At 39.8% G+C, this 22,238-nt stretch overlaps 1 protein-coding gene across 1 annotated transcript in view; it reads right to left on the reverse strand.

Moving 5' to 3' along the window:
• The window catches only part of ACAT1 (acetyl-CoA acetyltransferase 1), a 52,282-nt gene that overhangs the window by 350 nt on the left and 29,694 nt on the right, over positions 1-22,238 (reverse strand). The window contains exons 6-11 of the mRNA XM_053670391.1: positions 9,351-9,494; positions 8,748-8,898; positions 7,660-7,755; positions 6,193-6,306; positions 4,817-4,881; positions 308-465 (exon numbers count right to left, since the gene is read on the reverse strand). Of these exons, the coding sequence (XP_053526366.1) occupies positions 308-465; positions 4,817-4,881; positions 6,193-6,306; positions 7,660-7,755; positions 8,748-8,898; positions 9,351-9,494 (728 nt within the window). The remainder of the gene's footprint in view (positions 1-307; positions 466-4,816; positions 4,882-6,192; positions 6,307-7,659; positions 7,756-8,747; positions 8,899-9,350; positions 9,495-22,238) is intronic.

A 22,238-nucleotide genomic window follows, 5' to 3' on the forward strand; every position in this document is an offset into this window, starting at 1 on the left:
ATTAACTTTTTGAAAAGCTTATTAGGCTTTACTTATAGCTGAACTTTATTACTTTTCTTAAACTTGGGAGAGTTGTTTCAAGAATGGTTACTTAGACTTTAATCTGAAATCAAATTCAGAATAGAGAAATACTAATTTCAAGAAACAATGCTACAGATCTGTGTTCAGTGTTCAGTGCTATCACAAATGGTGTTTGCATTATGAAGGGCAGGAAGGAAATCTCTAACAGAGTAATAGGACTTTACATGAAAGACACACAAAGGCAGCCATTAACCTACTTAGAGTATTTTTCTTCAACTTTACCTACCCAATTGGATGTCCCAGAGAAACAGCTCCTCCATTGATGTTCACTTTTTGAGGATCAATCTGCAGCATTTTAATGTTTGCTAGTACAACAAGACTAAAGGCTTCATTGATTTCCCACATTGTGACATCTTCTTTTTTCAATCCTGCATCTTTAAGAACCTAAAATTTTTTAAAAATACATTACATTGAATAATTTACAGTCAAAACTTCATTGTTTTGCTGAAATCCAGCAATTTGGATTAAATTTTATTTTTTCAGTTACATGTGACATACAATCCTATATTGGTTTAAGATAAGTGTGGCTTAAAGGTTTATTTATTTTGTCTTTTCAAAGAACCAGCTCTTGGGTTTATCAACATTTTATATTGTTTTTCTGACTATTTTATTTCAGCTCTGATCTTCATTATTTACTTCTTTCTACTCACTGTGCTTTGTTGTTCTTTCTCTAGTTCCTTTATGTTTAAGGTTATTTATTTACTATTTTCTTGTTCTTTCAGGAAAGCCTATATTGCTATTAATTTTCCTCTTTGAACTACTTTGGCTGTATCTATAAGTTTTGAGTTGTGTTTTTCTTTTGATTTGCCTGAAGGCATCTTGATTTCTTCCTTGATCTCGTTCACTCATTCATTGTTTAGGAGCATGTTATTTAGCTTCCACATGTTTGTGTTTTTCGGTGTTTTCATTACTGATGTCTAGTTTCATACCATTGTCACTAGAGATGATGCTTGATACGTCAGTTTTCTTAAATTTCTTGCCTGACATGTAGTCTATCTTGAAAAATGTTCCATGCAAACTTGAGAAGAAGTGATAAGTCACTACTTTGGGGTGACTTCCTTAAAATCTCAATTAAGTCCTTCTTTCCTAATGTGTCACTTAAGTCAACTATTTCCATGTTAATTTTCTGTCTGATGATCTACCTATTGATGTCACTGGGGTGTTTAAGTCCCTTACTGTTACTGTGTTAGTGTCAATTTCTCCCTTTATATCAGTCAACACTTGCTTTATAGCCCTGGCTGGTGTGGCTCAGTGGTTTGAGTGACAGCCTGTGAACAAAAGGGTTACCAGTTCAACTCCCAATCTAGGGCACGTGCCTGGGTTGCAGGCCAGGTCCCCAGGAGAGAATACAGGAAAGGCAGCCACACAATGATGTTTCTCTCCATCTCTCCCTCCCTTCTCATCTCTAAAAGTAAATAAATAAAATCTTCTTAAAAATATTTGCTTTATATACTTAGGTCTGCCTATGTTAGGCGCATAGATGTTTATGAGATGTCTGTTTTCTTGTTGGATTGTTCTCTTTATCATTATGAAATGCCCTTCTGTCTGTTACAAGTTTTTTTCGACATGAGTATTGTTACCCCAGGCTATTCTTTTTACAATTTACATCAAATATCTTTCCCATCCCTTTATTTTCAGACTTGTCTTGCAAATCGTCGATTTGATCCTCTGCTTCATCTAATGTTGATTTTCTGTACATTATTATTTATTTATGTTATTGTATTTTTCATTTCTGATTAGTTCTCATTTTAATGGTTTCTATCTCTTTGTTGGAAGTTCTCACTGCTTTCATATAATCGTCTCATTAAGTCAATTTAGCATCCTTATAACCAGTGTTTTGAACTTTATATCTGATACAATGCTTGTCTCCATTTCATTTTGTTTTTCCTGGAGTTTCTTCCTGTTCCTTCATTTGGGTCATGTATCTTTGTCTTCTCATTTTGGCAGCCTTCCTGTGTTTGTTTCTGTGCATTAGGTAGATCTAGAACATCTCCTTGTCTTGACAGGGTAGCTCTATGTGGAAGGTGTCCTGTGGGGCCCAGTCTCCCTGGTCATCTGAACCGGCTGCTCCATGTATAGGTTGTGTGTGCCTTCCTACTGTAGTCCCGCCTTATTTACTGTTGCTATGTCAGTAGATGGGGTTGACCCTGATGAGGCATGGACACGACTACAGCAGACAAACTTGTTTGCAGGGGCAGACTCCACAGAGCAAGAGTTGCTTTAGTGGAACTCTGCTGCCAGCCAAGTGCACTCTTGGTGGTGTGTCATTTGTGGAGCTGATTGGGTGGTGCTCTGGCATGGTCTGAAGCTAGCCACCAGGTGCGTTGGTGCTGTAGGCTCTTAGGAGAAACTCTGGTGATGTCAAGTTCAGCTATCCTTTGTTCCTGGCTTCCTGCTGCCTGGCAGGAGGTAAAAAGTGGCCTGCAGTTGGCTGAAACTTTTACTGAGCTTGAAGGCACTGGGAGAGGCTGTCCTGCAAACTAAGGCTGTCTGCCACTAGTGTTGGGTATGGGATCCATTGGTGGGCTCAACAGTGAGCTGAGGCCAGCTGCCACTTGTACTTTGCTTGTGGCTGCTTAGTTGAAGCTACATCTCAAGCCAAAACTGGCCATTCTTTATGCTAGATTTGGGACTCTGATGGATGTTGAAATTCGAAGTTGAGACCAATCACTTCTTATGCCAGGATTGGCCATTTAGCAAGAAGTACAGAGCACACTGAAGTCAGATGATGCTTGTTTCGGTTTTATGGACCTTTGTGATTTAAAGTCCACAGTACAAGCCAAGGTAAGGAACCAAGGTACGGCACGTCTGTGGAAAAGCTGCTGGAAGAGATTCAGACCAGTTGCATGACTTGGGAGGCTGGGGGTAGGGTCTCAAGGGATCTCCAGGTCAAGGTGAACAATGTTAGCTAGGTTCATGGAGAGTTCAGTTTAATGCCTTTCTGCCAGCTGTCCCAAGAGAGGTCTCAGAGGAACAGAGGTGCCTGCCAATGCTTGCATGTGAAGCCCTGCCCCTCCAGCCCTGTTCCTGAATCTAGTCAGTTAAATTCCTCCCCATGTGTCCTGTTCTGGAGCCAAGAAGTGAGATTGTAAGCAATCAGGTCCACACACTGGCCCTGAAGAGGAACACCTAGGAATCCAGCAGCCTTCTCTCTCACTTAGTCATAATCCCCACTGATATTCACAGCTGGGTGTCATGAGGACCTCCTCTTCCTAGCTCTGGGGTCCTGGGCTGTGACCACTCCCTCCTCAGAAGGGACCTGCACAGCCAAGGTATCACTCCACTTCCTAACTGCCACAGCATGGGTGTAGGATCTACTCATTCAATGTCTCCAGCTCCAATAGTCTTGACATGGCTGCTCCTGTATTATCTGTAGTTCTGAGTTCTGTTCGCCTAGTCTTCGAGCAGTTCCCAGTGATGGTTGTTCTATAATCCAATTATAATTTTCATGTGGTTGTGGGAGGAGGTGAGCACTGTATTTATCTACTCCATCATCTTGACCAGAAATTTGGTTTGTGTTTCTTTTTGATGCAAGAGATATTTAAATATGTAGTTTTCTTAGTTTCCAGGAAGAATGCCCCTGTTATTTTCAGATTTTAATTTCTCAACATACAGCATTTTAATCAAAAGATTTTATTTGTACTTATTTCTGTTTTGGAGAGAGAGAAATGGTCTTTCAAATTAAAGATGTATATTAATCTGTACTATTGATATAGTTTCTGCTTTATAAAAGTTGCTGAGGAGTTGAGGCACAGATATTCAGAGTTCCTGTAACTTCATTTATTTAAATTATTTTATCTCATTAAAGTCTCTTTAATATCTGTTTTGGCAGTTCCTCATAGGCAGGAAGGTGTTATGAGGGTAGTGATTATCTTTATAAAATAGTGCTAGTGCTGTTTTCCTTTAGAAGTTTTTATGTTGTAAGCAACCATAAAATTAACATGGAACTATTCGTGACCCTTCCTGGCTTCCTCCATCAGGCTCAGGTAACTTTTAAGCTGTGGAGTTCAAACAGCTTCCTCTGTTCCACCCGCACAGGACACCACGCGGCACCCAAGTGCGACCACTTCTCTAGCTCTCAGAATGTGGACTTGGTCAGGCGTCTACCTCCAGAATCCAGAACTGTTTATCACCCTTGCTTTTCAGTGTGAGACATTCACTTTCAATTGTCTAATTGCCCCTTTCTGAGACCTGCCAGCTCTGGACAGGTCATCATCCCCATTGTTTCTGAGCCTTCTCTACCCATAATCTACATTTATTTTTTTTCAATCTCAGTACAGCTCTCAGAAGTTCACTCTCTTGTATGAGGTTGTTTCTCTCCTGAAAGAATACACTTACCCAGTCTTCTGAGATTCCTCAACACAAACCTCCTCGAAGGCCTTTTTTCTTGTGACTCACTAGCAACTTTCCGTGAAGATCAGACTGACAAACTGGATGAGGTAGGGTCTCTGTATCTCTAGTTTTACTGTAACACCCGCTCCCACCAGTTCCCTTTCCGGGTGGAGACCTCTTGTAGTAATGAGTATGTACTTTGACCTCTGGAATCAGGACCCTCAGCATCCCCCTTTTCTTTCTGCCATACCAACCTCCCACTTTGTGGTTACCATGCTGGTATATGCCTTACAAGTAATTCAAGCTCTCTCTAGGCTTTTGGACATGAATAACATTTAAAATATAAAACCTACAACCTTGGTATAAACAAACCAAAAGCTGGCAGAGTGGAGTATGTTCTCACCTTAGGTACAGCATAGGCAGGTGCAATTGGAAAATCAATAGGTTCTACAGCAGCATCAGCAAATGCTTTATTAAAAAAAAATTAAAAGTTTTAAAAATCGTTTTATAAGCACCCAAAGCTATATCCAACAGCCTTATATATAATGTGCAAAAATACAAGTTACCTAACCCCTGTAATATATGTAAATATAATTCTTCCTTTTCTAACATTCTACACCTTAAAAGCTATTGATTTTCACGAGTAGGGGGTTGGAGGGATTTGCCTCCAGGGACACTGGGGTTACACATAAAGTGGCATTGTACCCACGGCTGTTCTGGCATTTATTATTGGTTGTTGCCGTGGGTACAATGCCACTTTATATGGTAATTAGTGGGAAAAGCCAAGGATACCTACAATGCACAGAACAAACCCCAAAACAGAATTATTGTGAATGGTCAGTTGGTAGTGCTGAAGTTACCAAATCATGAACTAAACCAGGGGTATCAAGTTTACTTTCATTGGAGGCCATATCAGCATCGCAGTTGTCTTCAAAGGGCAGAAACAATGTCAGGACTGTATAAATGTAACCACTCCTTAACTATTAAGGAGCTGAAATTACATTCCGCCCTTGAAAGGCAACCACCAAGCTGATATGGCCCCCAGTGAAAATGAGTTTGACGCCCCTGAACTAAACAAAGAATAAAAAATAGTAACAATGTTTTTGTAAATTAACAAAATATGTTTAACTCATTTCGAAGAAAACAGGGCAGATTTTATATTTAAAAGGGGGCTTAAACAGATTGAGGGTATACCAAGGCCGCACAGTCAATAATAATAAATGCCAGAACATGTAGATTTCATACCTCCAGACTCCTGATCCCATATCCTTTTTATGTACATGGGATTTTACCTGGCTGCCTTTCCTGACGGTGCCAGTGTAAAACAAGTACTGCATATTCTCACACCCTTAATAAGACAGGAAAATATTTTTTAAGCTTTTATATTAAGCAAACTATAACAAAAATATTAAAGGAGTTTCTTTTCTTTTTAAAAAAGATTTTATTTAGTTTTAGAGAGAGGAGAAGGGTGGGAGAAAGAAATATATCTATGTGTGGTTGCCTCTCATGTGGCCCCCACTGGGGACCTACATGTGCTCTAGACTGGGAATTGAAGCAGCAGCCCTTTGGTTTGCAGCCTGTGCTCAATCCACTAAGCTACATCAGGCAGGGCTAAAGGAGTTTCTTTCTCAGTTAAAATATGTACTAGTTATGTCCTGTCATAAAGCACAACCTTATAGCCAGAAATAGCTTCAATATTATGTATTACTGACCAAGAACCTCGGTTTCAGGAATGGCTCATATAGGTTGAGGAATAAACAAGTTCAGAACATTTTCTACCTGCTATTCTTGCCAGTGGTTTAACGTTGAGTCTCCTGGCTGCATCTGCAGTCATCAGAACCACAGCAGCTGCTCCGTCATTCAGGGTGCTGGCGTTGGCAGCCGTTACCGTGCCTGAAAGTCATCAGTGAGCATGGAGTCCAAACACGCTTTCACACTGCGTTAATTTGGTTCAGTTAAACAAATTGCTATGAAGTACTGCCTGTATTGCTAGATGCATGGAAAATTACAAACAAATGGAGATAACTCCTGCCCTGGAAAATATATAAATTTAGCTAACTATAACACAGTTAATGTAACAGTTTATATTCAAAGCTAGCTCAGAAACACATGTGTGATGGCACTGGGTAAATGCTAGTTTACAATTCTTCAAAGGTAAAGACCATATTTTTTGCCCCAAAATCTCTTTGTTTTATCCACCATAGAAAAGATACTCATATGTTTTTTAAATCTGTCAAAATCAGGTGTTTCTTCTTCTCTACAATTACCTGAAGTTAAATGTCAATGAATACCAAAAATCAGTGAGCTATAGTGCAAAAAGAATTTTTTAAAAGATTTTATTTATCTTTAGAGGGGAAGGGAAGGAGAGAGGGAGAGAAATATCAATTATGGTTGCCTCTCGTGCATTCCCTGCCGAGAACTGGCCTGCAACCCAGGCATGTGCCCTGACTGGGAATGGAACCACAATCCTTTGGTTTGCAGGCCTGTGCTCAATCCACTGAACCACGCCAGCCAGGGCCAAAAAGAGAATTTTATGGTATGTAAATTATGTCAATTAAGGTGTGTTTTAAAATATCAGTGAAAAGCCTATTATAGGCTGCTGCTAGTATTTGTATATATAGTTCTGCAATATAAATTTTATATGATGCTTTAAAAAAAAACAAAACACCATTCCTGTAGTTGGTTTCGAGAGATTCAATCAGGAAAGAGACTTTTTTTGGTTTATTAGCACAACCATATACAGCCAATTTTAAAAGCAGAACTGACTTTCCGCAAAAGGATATCAAAACCATTCAGAACATTGAAATCTTATTTGTACTAACATTCAACAGTTATTTACTGAGGATGTGCTCCTACATGCCAGGCACCGGGGATACAACAGTGAAAAAAACAGCTGTCATCTTAGTTCTCAAGAAGCTTACAGACATTTAACATAATATGGAAACTTGACTTTCATAACACGATAAACTTTCAAGATGAGCTGCATATGAAAACCAATTTTAGAGTAATTCTATAATCTCTTTCCTAGGATTGTATATATTAACAGTATTAACTCTTAAGCAAGTATAAATATACTTTGAGTCAAATTTGTTTTGTTAATTGCACTTGATCTGGATATACTGAAAATGTTAAGTAGTTCCTACATGTTTTCTAGAATTATTTTTTAAAAACCGTGATGCAATTCGAAGACTAGACACAGTATTAAAGACTCCATGTTTTTCTTATGCTTCATTTCTTAATACTAACCATTTTCTTTCTGGAAGACTGTCTTCAGCTTTGGAACTTTGCTAAAATCAACACGTTTATATTCTTCATCTTCTTTCACCACTACATCTGGTTTACCTAAAAGAATATTTAAAAAAATTTTTTTAATGTTTCTAGAGAGAGGAAGGAGTGGGGAGAAACACTGATTTGTTGTTCCACTTATTTCTACATTCATTGGTTGATTCTTGTGTGTGCCCTGACTGAGGGTCACACATACAACTGTGATTGACTGGGGTGATGCTCTAACCAACCGAGCTACTGGGCCTGGACCAAAAATCTTTTAAGTAATCATCAATTAAAACAACAATTAGTCATTCAGTAAGAAACTGTTGGAGAAGGTACCTGATAGTCTGTGGCTCCCTCACATGCCTGTAGAATGTACCATCTCTAATCCCTTACTGTCTTAAAGATTAGTAAGTAGTTTAACACAATTTAAATCTCTTCAGCCACATCCCATCTCCTCTCTTCCACCTCCTTCTGTGATCACGGATCCCATTCTCCTACTCCCAGGGGCAGATGTCCTACCTAGGCTGGATAAGCTCCAGTATTCCATCATTCTGGGCACAGTAAACATTTCTAGTATGGAAATGTAACCTAAACCAGGTTAATGAGCCTGTACTGTGGATTTATTCACTGGAGTTGCTCAGGAGGTCTCTTTGAGGTTTACACATGTAAAGAGAAATAAAGGCAGAAGCTGGAGCAAATTAAGCACCAAAGCATGCAGCACTGAGAAGCCAGAGGGCCTGTCCTAATAGTACTGTATACCCAGTTCAGAGGAGCTGAGTGGTTGCTGCCATACATCTGTCAGTTCTAGGAGGGCACCCCAGAAGCCTTCTAATAATTCTTTTTCACTTAAACTAATGGGCTGTCACCTACATTAAGTTGGGTTGAACTATATTATCTGGCAACATTTCCCTTAATTAAGCAGAAGGGTCAGTGTCCTCACTTTAAATAAAAGATGAAAATGTACTAATCTAAAATTTAAATGTAAAAAATTTACACGTAAAAACTTTACCAACATGTAAAGTCTACTAAAAAATAAAATCTATTTTGGAACACTATCCCTCTACCTTTCACTGTGATTGTGACAGGAACAACTTCATTTCCAAACTTTCCAGCTTCCCACGCTGCTTTACTTCTGGTGTAGGAGCTGATGGCGTAAGTGTCCTGTTCCTCTCGTGGAATATTCATCTTCTTTGCAGTATTCTCAGCACAGTTACCCTGATGAAAGTTGGAATTTTTTAAAGACTAATTAATTTTGTATAACTTATAAAGTATCTATTTACCTTTGGACAATATAAAATAGCAGTTAAATTTAGTTTCTTAAAATATGCTCTTCTGTACTAGGTAACTTTTCACTCATGTCTCATCTTCAAATACTTGAATTAGAGCAGAAGTTGCTGTTTCAAAGGCAAATCATTAAATAGCTATGGAACACATTACTACAAGTCATAAAATTCCCAATTCCATGGTGTGGCAATTTATTCAGTAATTAAGCCAGGCTGATATAATACGCATATAAAAATACGCAAATAAAAATATTTTCCTAAATTGAATGGCTAAAATCAACATTTATAGAGCCCACCCTTCAGTCAATTTCTAAAGACATAATTTTTTTAAAATGAGCAGTATTATATACTACATGGCATTTCACTAGTAAAAAAAATACCTACCATATGAATTTTATTGTAGACATCGGTGAGCCCATCTTTTACGATCAAATCTTCAAGTTTCACCCCACCGTATGGCGTGGCTCCTCTGTTCATCACGTAGGGAACGTTGGACATGCTCTCCATGCCGCCTGCCACCATCACATCCTGGTCAGAAGCACACACACAGAAACCAACGTCACTTTAGACAGTAGTGGAAAACCCAGCTACAACAAGTAATTTACATGGACTTTATTAAACGTGTTACGTAGTGGACACAGGAAGTACCCTCTTGCCCCTGATGAAAGGAAATGGTCTAAAATATGTAATGATGTTAAGATGAGAGTCAGGGGATCTAAGATGACAGCCGAGTATAGAACAATCAACCTGAATAACCAACCAAAGGCTAGCTGAACAGAAGACTTGCAGAACAAGGCACACCAAGACTGGTAGGATGGGTAGAAACACAAAAAGGGCTGACCCCACTTGCACATGTGGCAGCTAAGAATCCCCAGGGGTACCAGCTGCAAACTGCGTCCCCCCCCATCCCCCATGAAGTGTGGGGTCTAAACCCAGGCAGGCCCCCCAGCCCAGAGCACCAGAGTCAGGAAGAGTAGCTCATACAAGATGTGGCTGTGAAAATCAGCAGGGATTCTGGCTGCCAGGGAAAGACAGAAGTCATCTAGAAACCCAGGAAATTTCTTAAAGGGAAAATGCACAAAATCTCTTTAGCGGCCACTCACCCTGGGCTCTAGTGGAGGGAAGGCACCTTGGAACAGAACAGACTCAGGTGAAGAGGGAATGAGTAGTGTGGCTTAGGAGAGCTGAAAGAACAACCATCAGTGTCCCTGTGCCGAGTCCCTCACCCCCACTGCCCACTAATGCCAACTTTTTGGGGTAGAGTACTACCCTCCATACACTATCAGTGCGATAGCCCCACACATCCGACTCCGTGGTCCCACCCTTCCAAGCTCATGTTCTGCACAGAAGTCAGCTGACTAGACACATGGTATACAGGTCCAGGCAGACTCAGGATGTCAAGACTGAGTAGTGTGACTCTAGGGCAGGGCCATCTTTCTTTTGCACACCAACCTGAGACAAAGCCCTCTCTTTACATCGCCAGATCTTGGTCTGCTTGGGCCTGATAAACTCTGCTGTCCTCACCCTGACAACTGCCTGAGACCCTGCTGAACTGCAAAGGTCTATGGGCACCGAGCAGGTGGTCGCTGATCTTGGTGTACCTTAGGAATTTTGCTGAGAGGCCTCAGACCCAGTAATGGCACCCAAGTTTGAATCTTCTCAGGTAATCGTGACTCAGCCTGGTGTTTCACTGAGAACCCACCTAACACCACTTGCATACAGCCAGACTCTTCCAGTGACTGACCCTAACAAGCAGAGGCAGGCAAGGTGGATCTCAGGGTGCCTTGCGCCTTTTGCTGACCTTCCCCCAGGCTCAGTGCTGGCGGACCCTGGGCTTAGTGTACAGCTTGGCCTTTCTCACATACACCCAACCCCCGCAAAGGCAGCCACAAACTGGATCACTTTCTAGCTCCACACAGATTGCTGAGGGCCACTCACAGGCAAAGTGTGACACTGACCTGTGCCAGAATTCCTCCCAAGAGGTGCCAGAACAAACACACTCATTGGTACGCTTGAGACATCAGAGCAGGATCCAATCAGTTCCACAAGCCCCACCTCCAAAGGGAGATCTCTGCATGCACTAGACCATGCTGAGGCAAATCTTACTTCACATGGTCAGTACACTCTCAGCAGCTCACGCACTGTGGTAGGGGTCAGTCCTCATAATCAGCTAGCCTGAGGGTTGACCCTACAGATGGACAGGCCAACAAAAATCAAGACTCAACTACAGATTCCCCGTGAGGGAATACAAACCAGGACACAAGCCCTCACCAGAACTGAATTTGCTGACATGTTGATGTAGTACTTTTCCGTCTACAAAACTGAGAAATAAATGTTTCTTTTTTTAGGTCCCCCCCCCAAAAGACAACTACAGTAGGAAGGCTCACACAACCCACACCAGGGCTATTTCGTGGAGAGCACCCAGCTCAGTGATCAGGGAGACTATACCACTGGGTCGCACAGGCCGTCCAGTACATGAGGCAGCAATACTGAGACTGGGAGACAGCAGGTCTACCTAGTACAGAGAAACAAGCAAGGAGGCAGCCACAGTAGGGAGACAAAGAAACATGCTCAAAATGAAAGAACAGGAGAAATCTCAAAGAAATACAGGATATGGAGGCAGACAATCTACCAGATACACACAGTTCAAAAATATGGTTCTAAGGATGCTCGGTGAATTTAGTGAGAACTTCAGCAGCATAAAAAGGACAGAAACCATAAAAAAAAAACAGAAATAAAAAATACAATATTAGAAATGAAGACTTTAGGGAACCAACATTAGGTTAGATGAAGCAGAGGATCAAATCTGTGATATGGAAGACAAGGTAGCAGAAAACACCCAATCAGAGCAGCAAAACGAAAAAAGAATTTTAATGTTTTTTTATTGCATCTTCCCCTTATACCCTTTCCACTTCCACCCACCCCCTCAGACCCACAATCACTGCACAGTAGTTCATGTCCATCAGTCCTTTTTCTTTTTTGCTTCATCCCTCCACACCCAACCCCCCACAGAGCCATCAGCCTGCTCTCTATGAGTCTATTTTGCTTGTTCAGTTCTTTAGAAATAAGAATTTAAAAAAATATTTTAAAGGGTATAGTAATTATTTTTAGAGAGGGGGAAGGAGAGAAGCATTGATGTGAGAGAGAAACACTGTTCAGTCACATCTTGCACACGACTCAACAGGGACCAAACCTGCAACCCATGATACGCCCTGACTGAGAGTCGATCAGGCCTTTCACTCTGCAGGATGACATCAAACCAAGTGAGCCACACTGGCCAGGGCAAAAAGAGAATTTAAAAAAAAAATGAGGATAGTATAAGGGGACCTTTGGGGCAAATGACATGCAATACATGCATCACAGGAGAAAAAGGAAGAAGATAGAGCAAGATATTGAGAACCTACTTAAAAAATGACTAAAAAATCACAAACAACATGAACCCAAAGAGGCCCACACCAAGTAAAATACCAAAGCTTAAAGACAAAATAAGAATTCTAAAAGCAACAAGAGAAAGACAATAGTTAATCAACAAGGGAGCAACTCTAAGAATGTCAGCTAATTTCTCAACAGAAACATTTCAGATCAAAAAAGATCGGCACAAAATATTTAAGATGATAAAAAGCAAGGCATCCTGTCTAGTGCAGCTCAGTGGATTGAGTGGCAGCCTGCTAACCAAAAGGTCACTGGTTCAATTCCCAGTCAGGGCACATGACTGGACTGCAGGACAGGTCCCCAGCAGGGGGCGAATGACAGGCAATCACACACTGATGTTTCTCTCCCTCACTTTCTCCCTCCCTTCCCCTCTCTCTAAAAGTAAATTAATAAAATCTTAAAAAAAAAAAACAAGGACCTACAACCAAGACACCAAACAAAGCTATCGTTTAGAATTGAAGGACAGATTAGGAGCCTCCCAGAAAAAAGAGCTAAAGGAGTTAATTACAAGCAATGAGTATTATAAGAAATGTTAAAAGGACTTCTTTAAGAAAAGTAAAGAAAAAAATCACACTTTTTAAGGAATAAAATGGCACTATATACACACCTATCAATAATAACTTTAAATGTACATTATCTTAAATGCTCCAATCAAAAGATACAGGAAAGGTGAATGGATAAGAAAACAAGACCAGGCTGGCTTTAGCTCAGCAGGTACTTTGATTCAAGAAAACAAGAACAGCTCTGGCTCATGTGGCTCAGTGGACTGAGTGCCAGCCTGTGAACCAAAAAGTCACCAATTTGATTCCCAGTCAGGGCACATGCCTGGGTTGAAGGTCAGATCCCCAGTTGGGGCACTGGAGGTACAGCCAGACATTGATCTCTCTCTCCCTCTCTTTATCCCTCCTCCCCCCTCTCTCTAAAAAGAAATAATATTGTTTTAAAAAAGAACACAAGACCATATATATGCTGTCCCCAGGAGACCCACCTAAGAAGGAAAGATACATACACACTGAAAGGAAAGGGATGGCTAGATATTTCATGCAAATGGAAAATTTTAAGAAACTAGAGTAGCTACACTTATATCACAAAAAATAGAATTGAAAACAAAAGCTATAAAAGAGACAAGGACACTATGTAATAAAAAATGGATCAATCCAACAAAACACTTGTGGATCAATCCTATGTAAACAATTATGCACCCAACATAGAAGCATCTTAATATATAAAGCAAATCTTCATGGACATAAATCAATAGTAATACAGACATTGTAGGGAATTTTAATACCTCATCGACATCAATGGGTGGATCTTCAAAACAAAATCATAAGAAAACAGCAGCCTTAAATAACATATTGGAAGAAATGGATTTAATTGATATTTTCAGAGCATTTTCCTCCAAAGCTGCAGAATATACATTTTTTTTCAGATGCACATTAAACATTATCTAGGACAGACCACATGTTAGGGCACAAAACATGTCTTAATAAATTTAAGAAGATTAAAATCATACCAAGTATCTTCTCTGACCAGAATGATATGAAACTATTAATCAATTACAAGAAAAAAAACAGAAAACTATACAAATACATGGAGGCTAAATAACAGGTTACTGAACAACAAATAGGCTAATGAGGTGGAGGAAGAAATCCAAACATTCCTTGAGTCAAATGAAAATGGGAACACAACCACCCCAAATCTACAGGACACAGCGAAAGCAGTCCGTGTCAAGAAACAAGAAAAATCTCAAACACACTAACCTTACACCTAAAGGGATAAGAAGAAAAAATCAACAAATTAAGCCCAAAGTGAGTAGAAGAAAGTAAATAATAAAGACCAGGGTGGGAATAAATGATGTATAGACAAGATCAGGCACATTCAGGGTGGTATGGCTGTAGACTGAATCAATAATAATAAAAACTAAAAAAACAATATAAAAGATCAATGAAACCAAGAGCTGGTTCTTTAAAAAGCTAAACAAGATTGACAAACCTTATACTGGAATCATCAAGAAAAAAAGAGCCCTGAAAATCTCTTTTAAAAAAATGCCCTCACTGGTGTGACTCAAGTGTGCTGGGTGGGCATCATCCCGCAAATGGAAGGTGGTGGGTTCCACTGCCAGTCAGGGCACATGCCTGGGTTGCGAGTTCAGTCCACAGATGAGGTACAGAAGAGGCAACCAACCATGTTTCTCATGCACACGGTTGATTGACTCCCTTCTTTCCTCCCATCTCTCACTCTAAAAATTAAAATAAAAATAAAAAATGTCCTGGTGGCTCAGTTGGTTGGAGCATTATCCCATGCACTAGATGGTGCAGGTTTGATCTTCAGTCGGGGTGCATGCCTGGGCGTGGATTTACTTCCCACGTGGGTTTCATATGGACAGGGTGCACATGGCAGACAACCTATTTTTTATAATATATTTTATTGATTATGCCATTACATTTGTCCTATTTCCCTTCTTTATTATCCTTCACCCTGCACACCCTCTCCCACCCACATTCCTCCCCTTTAGTTCACGTCCATGTGTCACAAGTTCTTTAGCTTCTACATTTCCCACACTGCTTTTGCCCTCCCCATCTATTTTTTTGTCACTGTCTATGCTACTTATTCTCTGTACCTTCTCCCCCCACCAAACCCCCTGTTGCTAACCCTCCATGTGATCCCCATTTTTGTGGCTCTGCTCCTGTTTTAGCTGTTCACTTAGTTTGCTTTTGTTTTAGGTATGGTTGTTAATAACTGTGAGTTTGCTGTCCTTTCACTGTTCATCTTTTTTATCTTCCTTTCCTTAGATAATTCCCTTTAACATTTCATATAATAAGGGCTTGGTGATGATGAATTCCTTTAACTTCACCTTATCTGACAAGCATTCTATCTGTCCTTCCATTCTAAATGAAAGCTTTGCTGGATACAGCAATCTTGGATGGGGGTCTCTGGATTTCATGACTTGGAATACTTCTTTCCAGCCCCTTCTTGCCTGTAAGGTCTCTTTTGAGAAATCCGCTGACAGTCTGATAGGTGACTCTCCCCTTATCTCTTGCGGATTCCAGAATTCTCTCCTTCATTTTAATCTTGGGTAATGTAATTGTGATGTGCCTTGGTGTGTTCCTCCTTGGGTCCACCTTCTTTGGGACTCTCTGAGCTTCCTGGACTTCCTAAAAGTCTATTTCCTTTGCCAGATTGGAGTTCTCCTTTGTTATTTGTTCAAATAAGTTTTCCACTTGTTGCTCTTCCTATTCCCCTCCTGGTACCCCTAGAATTCAGACGTTGGAACGTTTAAAGATGTCCTGAAGGCACCTAAGTGTCTCCTCATTTTTTTGAATTCGTGTTTCTTCATTCTTTTCTGTTTGGCTGTTTCTTTCTTCCTTCTGGTCCACACCATTGATTTGAGTCCCAGTTTTCTTCCCATCGCTATTGGTTCCCTGTGCATTTTCCTTCATTTCACTTATTGTAGCCTTCATATTTTCATCTAATTTGCAACCAAAAGCAACCAGTTCTGTGAGTATCCTGATCATCAGTGTTTTGAACTGTGCATCCGATAGGTTGGCTATCTCTTTGTCACTTAGAATTATTGGCTCTGGGGCTTTGATCTGTTCTGTTTGAGCCATAATGTTTTGGTCTGGTCACTCCTGTTACATATGAGGGGCAGAGCCTTAGGTGTTCACCAGGGTGGGGCAACCCAGTAGCTGGGTTGTGATGCTGTATGGGGGGCAGAGTCAGAAAGGGAGCAAAGGTGCTTGTTCTCCTCTCTCAGATTTTGGTCCCCTCTGCCGCTTCCCACAAGTAAACTGGGCCCTTCTGGTGCTGGTTCCCAGGTGGGTGGGCTTGTGTACATCCTAGGACCCTGTGGATCTCTCCAACAAACTCCTGTGAGGCTGGGAGTCTCTCCCGGCACCTCAGCTTCTACAAGTGTTTTCAATGGGTGCTTTTATGCTTCATTTCCCAGTGCTGGGGCCCTGGGTTGTACGGTCTGTCTTCCTGCCCGTTTTTGTCTGGTTTATCTGCACACGAACGTGTGTCCACGGTCAGCCAACCACCTTGCGCACCTCACTGGGTCCGCTAGCCCTGTGCTGCCTGCATGCCCAGGTCTGCCAGCCACTGCTTTTTCCTGCTGTGACCCCTCTCCACCAGCTGCCAACTCTGCCCCTCTTACCGGCCTGGATGAATGGTTGTCAAATTTCCATACAATTCAGTTTTCTGTATGTTCTGTTTGTGTTTCCATTTCTAAGTCTTTGTTGCCCTTAATTTTGGTTGTGCAAGAAGGCACAGTGTTTCCACCTACGCCTTTATCTTGGCCTGAAGTCCAGACAACCTATTGATGTTTCTCTCTCCTCTCCTCTTCCTTCCTCCTCCTCCACCTCCTTTGTCCCTTCTCTTCCTCTTCTTCCTCTTCTTCCTTTTCTTCCTCCTCTTCTTCTTTTTCTTCTCCCTCTCTCTCTTTCTGTATCTCTCCCCCTTTCTCTATTTCTCTATAATCAAGAAGCATATAATTGGGTGAGGATTTTAAAAAGAAAAAAAGAGGGAGGGCCCAAATAAAAATTAGAAATGAAAGAGAAGTAACAAGTGATGTCACCAAAATACAAATGATCACAAGGAAGTAGTGTAAACAACTACACACCAACAAGTAGGACAATATGAAACAAATGGATAAATTCCTAGAAATATATAATTTTCCAAACTGAATCAAGAAGAAACAGGAAATCTGAACATGATGATAATAACTAATAAAACTGAAGCAGTAATAAAAAAACTCCCAACAAACAGAAGTCCTGGACTGACTGGCTTCACAGGGGAATTCTACCAAATATTCAAAGAACTAAAACCTTTTCAAACTATTCCAAAAATTTTAAGACGTGGGAATACTCCTAAGCTTAATTTAAGAGGCTAGCATTACTCTAATTCTAGAACCAGATAAAGATGCCACAAAGAAAATTATAGGTCAATATCATTGATGAATAAATAGATGCAAAAATCCTCAACAAAATATTAGCGGACAAAATCCAACAATGCATTAAAAAGATCATAGTGCATGAGCAAATGAGATTTATTACAGGAATGCAAGGTTGGTACAATACCTGCAAAGCAATGAACATGAGACATCACATAAATAAACTGAAGGATAAAAATCATATGATCATATCAATCTGTGGTGACCAACCTGTGACCCAGGGCCCACATGTGGCACAGGATGGCTATGAATGTGGCTCAACATGAAGTCGTAAATTTACTTAAAACATTATGAGATGTTTTGTGATTATGTGTCACAATGTATTTAACATGTGGCCCAAAACAACTCTTCTTCCAGTGTGACCCACAGCTGCCAAAAGGTCAGACACCTCTACTGAGCACCCATTTATGACAAAACAAAAAACTCTCAGCAAAGTGGGAATGGAGGGAACATATCTCAAAAAATAAGACCTGTGTCTGACAAACCCACAGGTAGCATTATATTCAATGGAGAAAAACTAAAAGCATTTACCTTAGGATCAGGTACAAGACAGGGATGTCCACTTTCACCTCTCTTATTCAACACAGTACTGGAAGTCAGAACCACAGCAATCAGACAAGAAGGAATATAAAGTATCCAAATTGGAAAGGAAGAAGTCAAACTGTCATTATTTGCAGATCACATGATACAGTTTTATAGATAAGCCTAAGGATAACACCAAAAACCACTTATAACTGATAAATGAACTCAGTAAAGTAACAGCATACAAAATAAGTATCCAGAAATCAGTTACATATTTATACACCAACAATGAATAATCAGAAAGGGAAACTAAGAAAATAATCCCATTCAAAAATAAAATAAAATACCTAGGAATAGTTATTCAAAAAGGTAAAAGACCTATACTTGGAAAATTATAAAACTCTGAAGAAAGAAATTGAAGAAGATACAAGTAAATGGAAGCATATATTATGTTTATGGATAGAACAAATAAACATCATTAAAATGTCCATACTACCCAGAACAATGTATTGATTCAACACAATTTCTATCAAAGTACCGATGGCATATTTCATAGAACTGGAATATGATGGAAAAATTGAAATAGAAGCACAAAAGACCCCAAAAGTAACAACAATCTTGAGAAAACGAGATCAAAATTGGAGGTATCATGCTACCTGATATCAAACTACACCGTAAGGCTAGAGAAATCAAAACAGCATAGTGCCCTGACGAATGTGGGTCAGTGGGTGAGGTGTCATCCCACAAACCAAAAGGTTTGGTTCTCGGTCAGAGCACATGCCTGGGTTGCAGGCCAAGTCTCTGGCTGTGAGAGAGCGAAAGGCAACCTATCAATGTTTCTTTCCCTTTCTCCATCCCTTCTCCTCTCTCTAAAAAATAAACAAAATCTCAAAACAGCATAGTACTGGCATAAAAACGACCAAAAAATGAATGAAACAAAATAGAGCCCAGAAATAAACCCATGCTTATATGATCAATTAATATTTGACAAAAGAGGCAAAAGCATACAATGAGGTAAAGAAAGTCTATTCAATAAATTATGCTAGGAAAATTGGACAGACAGATGTAAAAAAGATGAAATAAGACCACCTTCTTACATCATATGTGAGAATAAACTCAAAAAGACTCAAAACCACAGAATTCTAGAAGAAAACATAGGCAGTAAAATCACAGGAAATTTTCTTATCAGTATTTTTTCTGATATGTCTCCTCAGGGAAGGGAAACAAAAGGAAAAATAAACAAATGCAGATGCATCAAACTAAAAACTTTGGCACAGCAAAGGAAACCATCAACAAAATTAAAAACCAGCCCACTGGATGGAGGACGATATTCTCCAATAATACATCTGATAAGGAGTTAATATCCAAAGTTTATAAAGAATTAATACAATTCAACACTAAAAAAAACCCACAAACAACCCAACTAAAAATGGGAAGAGAACCTGAACAGACACTTCTCCAAAAAGGACACACGGATGGCCAAGAGAAATATGAAAAGATGCCCAACGTCGCTAATCATCAGACAGATGCAAATTAAAACCACAAGGAGATGTCACCTCACATCCACTTATTCTGATGATAGAATGGCTGTCACCACAAATCCACAATGGTAAGTGTTGACAAGGCTGTGGAGAAAAGGGAACCCTAGCGCACCGTTGGTGGGAATGCAGATGTGCGCAGCCACTGTGGAAAACAGTATAGAGGATCCTCAAAAAAATTAAATGGAACTGCCTTGAATAAAAAATGGAACTGCCTTATCACCTAGTGATTCCACTTCTGGGAATATATCTGAAGAAACCTAAAACACTAATTTGAAAGAATATAAAATTTGATGCACCCCTGTGTTTAGTGCAGAGTTATTTATAACAGCCAAGACATGGAAGCAACCCCAGTGCCTGTCAATAGACAAGTGGATAAGCAAGCTGTGGTGCAGTCCCTGCCCAGGTAGCTTAGTTGGTTAGCACATGTCCCAATGCACCAAGGATGCAGGTTTGAATTCAGGTCAGGGCACAATAAGCAACCAATGAGAACATAAATAAGTAGAACAACAAATCGATGTTTCTCTTTCTCCACCACCCCCACTAGACCTTCCCCTCTCTCTAAAAAAAAAGAAAGAAAGAAAGAAAGATCAATAAACTAAGCTCTTCTGAATCCAGAAACCCTGTTAAATCTATTTTCATGTCTTTGGTGCCTGGCATATATAGAAGTTTAATAAATATTAATCAAGTAACTGCTATTACAAATCAACAAAAGAAATTTGCTTACATTAAAGGGGTAATTAAAGCAAATATTATTTTCTCAGAGCCTTTAATCAGGAAGAAGGAGAAACAAGTTCTACGACAAAGAAACCTAGATATTTTGCCTATTTTGAAATATTGAGATTTCTCAATTAGTTCTCATGTATGTTTTATTCAGTTATCCTGAAATACTGAATATCTTTTCTGGGGATGATGGCAGTAAGTGACAGAAAATAAGGTATCAGTCATTCAATATAGAATAAAATTCATCATAAACAAGATGTGGAACATAATATATAGCAGAATATTACTGAACCATAAAGAAGAAAGAAATCTTACCATTTGTGAAAACATGAATAGACCTAGAGGGCTTCATGCTATGTGGACTAAGTCAAAGACAAAAACTATATGATTTCATTTGTGTGTGGAGTTTGAAGAACAAAATAAATGAACAAACAAAACAGAAACAGTCAGCTGTTTAGAGCATCATTCTGATACATCAAGGTTGTGGGTTCGATCCCCAGTCAGAGCACATACAAAAATGAACACATGAATGCATAAATACGTGGAACAACAAACTGATGTTTCTCTCGCTCTCTCTCTCTCTCTCTGTTTTTCCCCCTCTCTCTTCCCCCTCCCTCCTTCCCTGTCCCTCTATCCCTAAAAAAAAAGAAAATCAATAAAAATAAATTTAAAGAGAAAGTTGAAGGGATTAAGCAGTACAAACCGTTGTTACAGAACAGTCACTGGGACACAAGGCGCAGCAGAGGGAATGCAGTCGGTGACATTACAATAATTACGCTGCCAGATGGATGCTAAACTTATTGGGGGATCACATTATAAATTATATGTCTGACCTATGCCAAACACCTGAAATTAATATGAAATAATACTGAATGTCAACTATAATTGAGATAAAATAAAACTGACCATTTTCTAAAATCATAAAAAATTATTCAAAATAAGGCAAGTCCCAATATTCCTATAAGTCAGATATATACATACACATATACATGTTATATACACACACTTACGAATCAAATAACAGTAACTAAAAGGATCTGAATGTGGTGCAAACAGCATTTGGTATTGAACCACAATAAATCCACTGAGACAAAACTCATTGTCGCTTGAAGTTTGGGAAAATCTGAACAGTCTCGGGACCACCTAACACCCACTGCTTCCTCCAGGGTGTGGAACCACGCAATGTTTGTGTTACCTTACACACAGTCAGAGAAGCTCTCACAAACCCTTGGAAAGTGTGTAACTGGTTCAACTTTTATGGAAAGCATTTGAAAATACTGAAATTTAAAAAATATCTGACTCAAAAATTTTCCTCTCAGCAATGTTTCCATCCGAGTTCCACATGATGAGATTTTTTTAATGTTTTACTGTCCCACCTAATGCAAAACAGAGTGGAACTTGGAATCATCCTGGCTGTAACAGACTTCGAGTTCTTTTTTTTATTATTATTTTTTACTGATTTCAGAGGGAGAGGGAGGAAGGGAGGAAGAAACAACATTTGTTGTTCTGCTTATTTATTCATTCACTGGCTGATTCTTGTATGTGCCCTGCCCAGGGATCAAACTCACAACTTTGGTGTATCAGGACGATGCTTCAACCAACTGAGCTATCCTACCAGCACGTATTTTGTGTTTTTAACCACTACAATGTACTGCCTCAGTGAGGTGATTCAAGAATTTATAAGTACACAGAGATATACGTATAGGGATACTCACTGCAGCTTTATTTAAAATAGTGAAGAACTGAAGACGCCTGGATGTTCTTTCAACAAAGACCCATCAAACACAGTTGTTCTGTTCAAAAGAATACTAACTTCAGTGCTGATACAGAAAAATCTCCAAGACATTAAGTGAAGCACAGGGTTTAAGCAACTTGCCCAAAGGTTTCTGCTTTTTTAATCATTCTATTTTCAATTACACTTGACATACACTATTATATTAGTTTCAGGTGTACACCCCAGTGATTAGACGTTACAAAACCTACTAAGTGATCACCCCAATCAATCTCACAGCCCTCTGACCCCAGTTGCGGTTACTAGACCATTACTGACTCTGCTCCCTGTTCGGCACTTTACATCCGCGTGACTGTTGTGTAACAACAGATTTGCCC

The sequence above is a fragment of the Artibeus jamaicensis genome, unplaced genomic scaffold (assembly GCF_021234435.1).
Source record: "Artibeus jamaicensis isolate MK-2021 breed Jamaican fruit bat unplaced genomic scaffold, CSHL_Jam_final contig_585, whole genome shotgun sequence".
NCBI classification, from domain to species: Eukaryota; Metazoa; Chordata; class Mammalia; order Chiroptera; family Phyllostomidae; genus Artibeus; species Artibeus jamaicensis.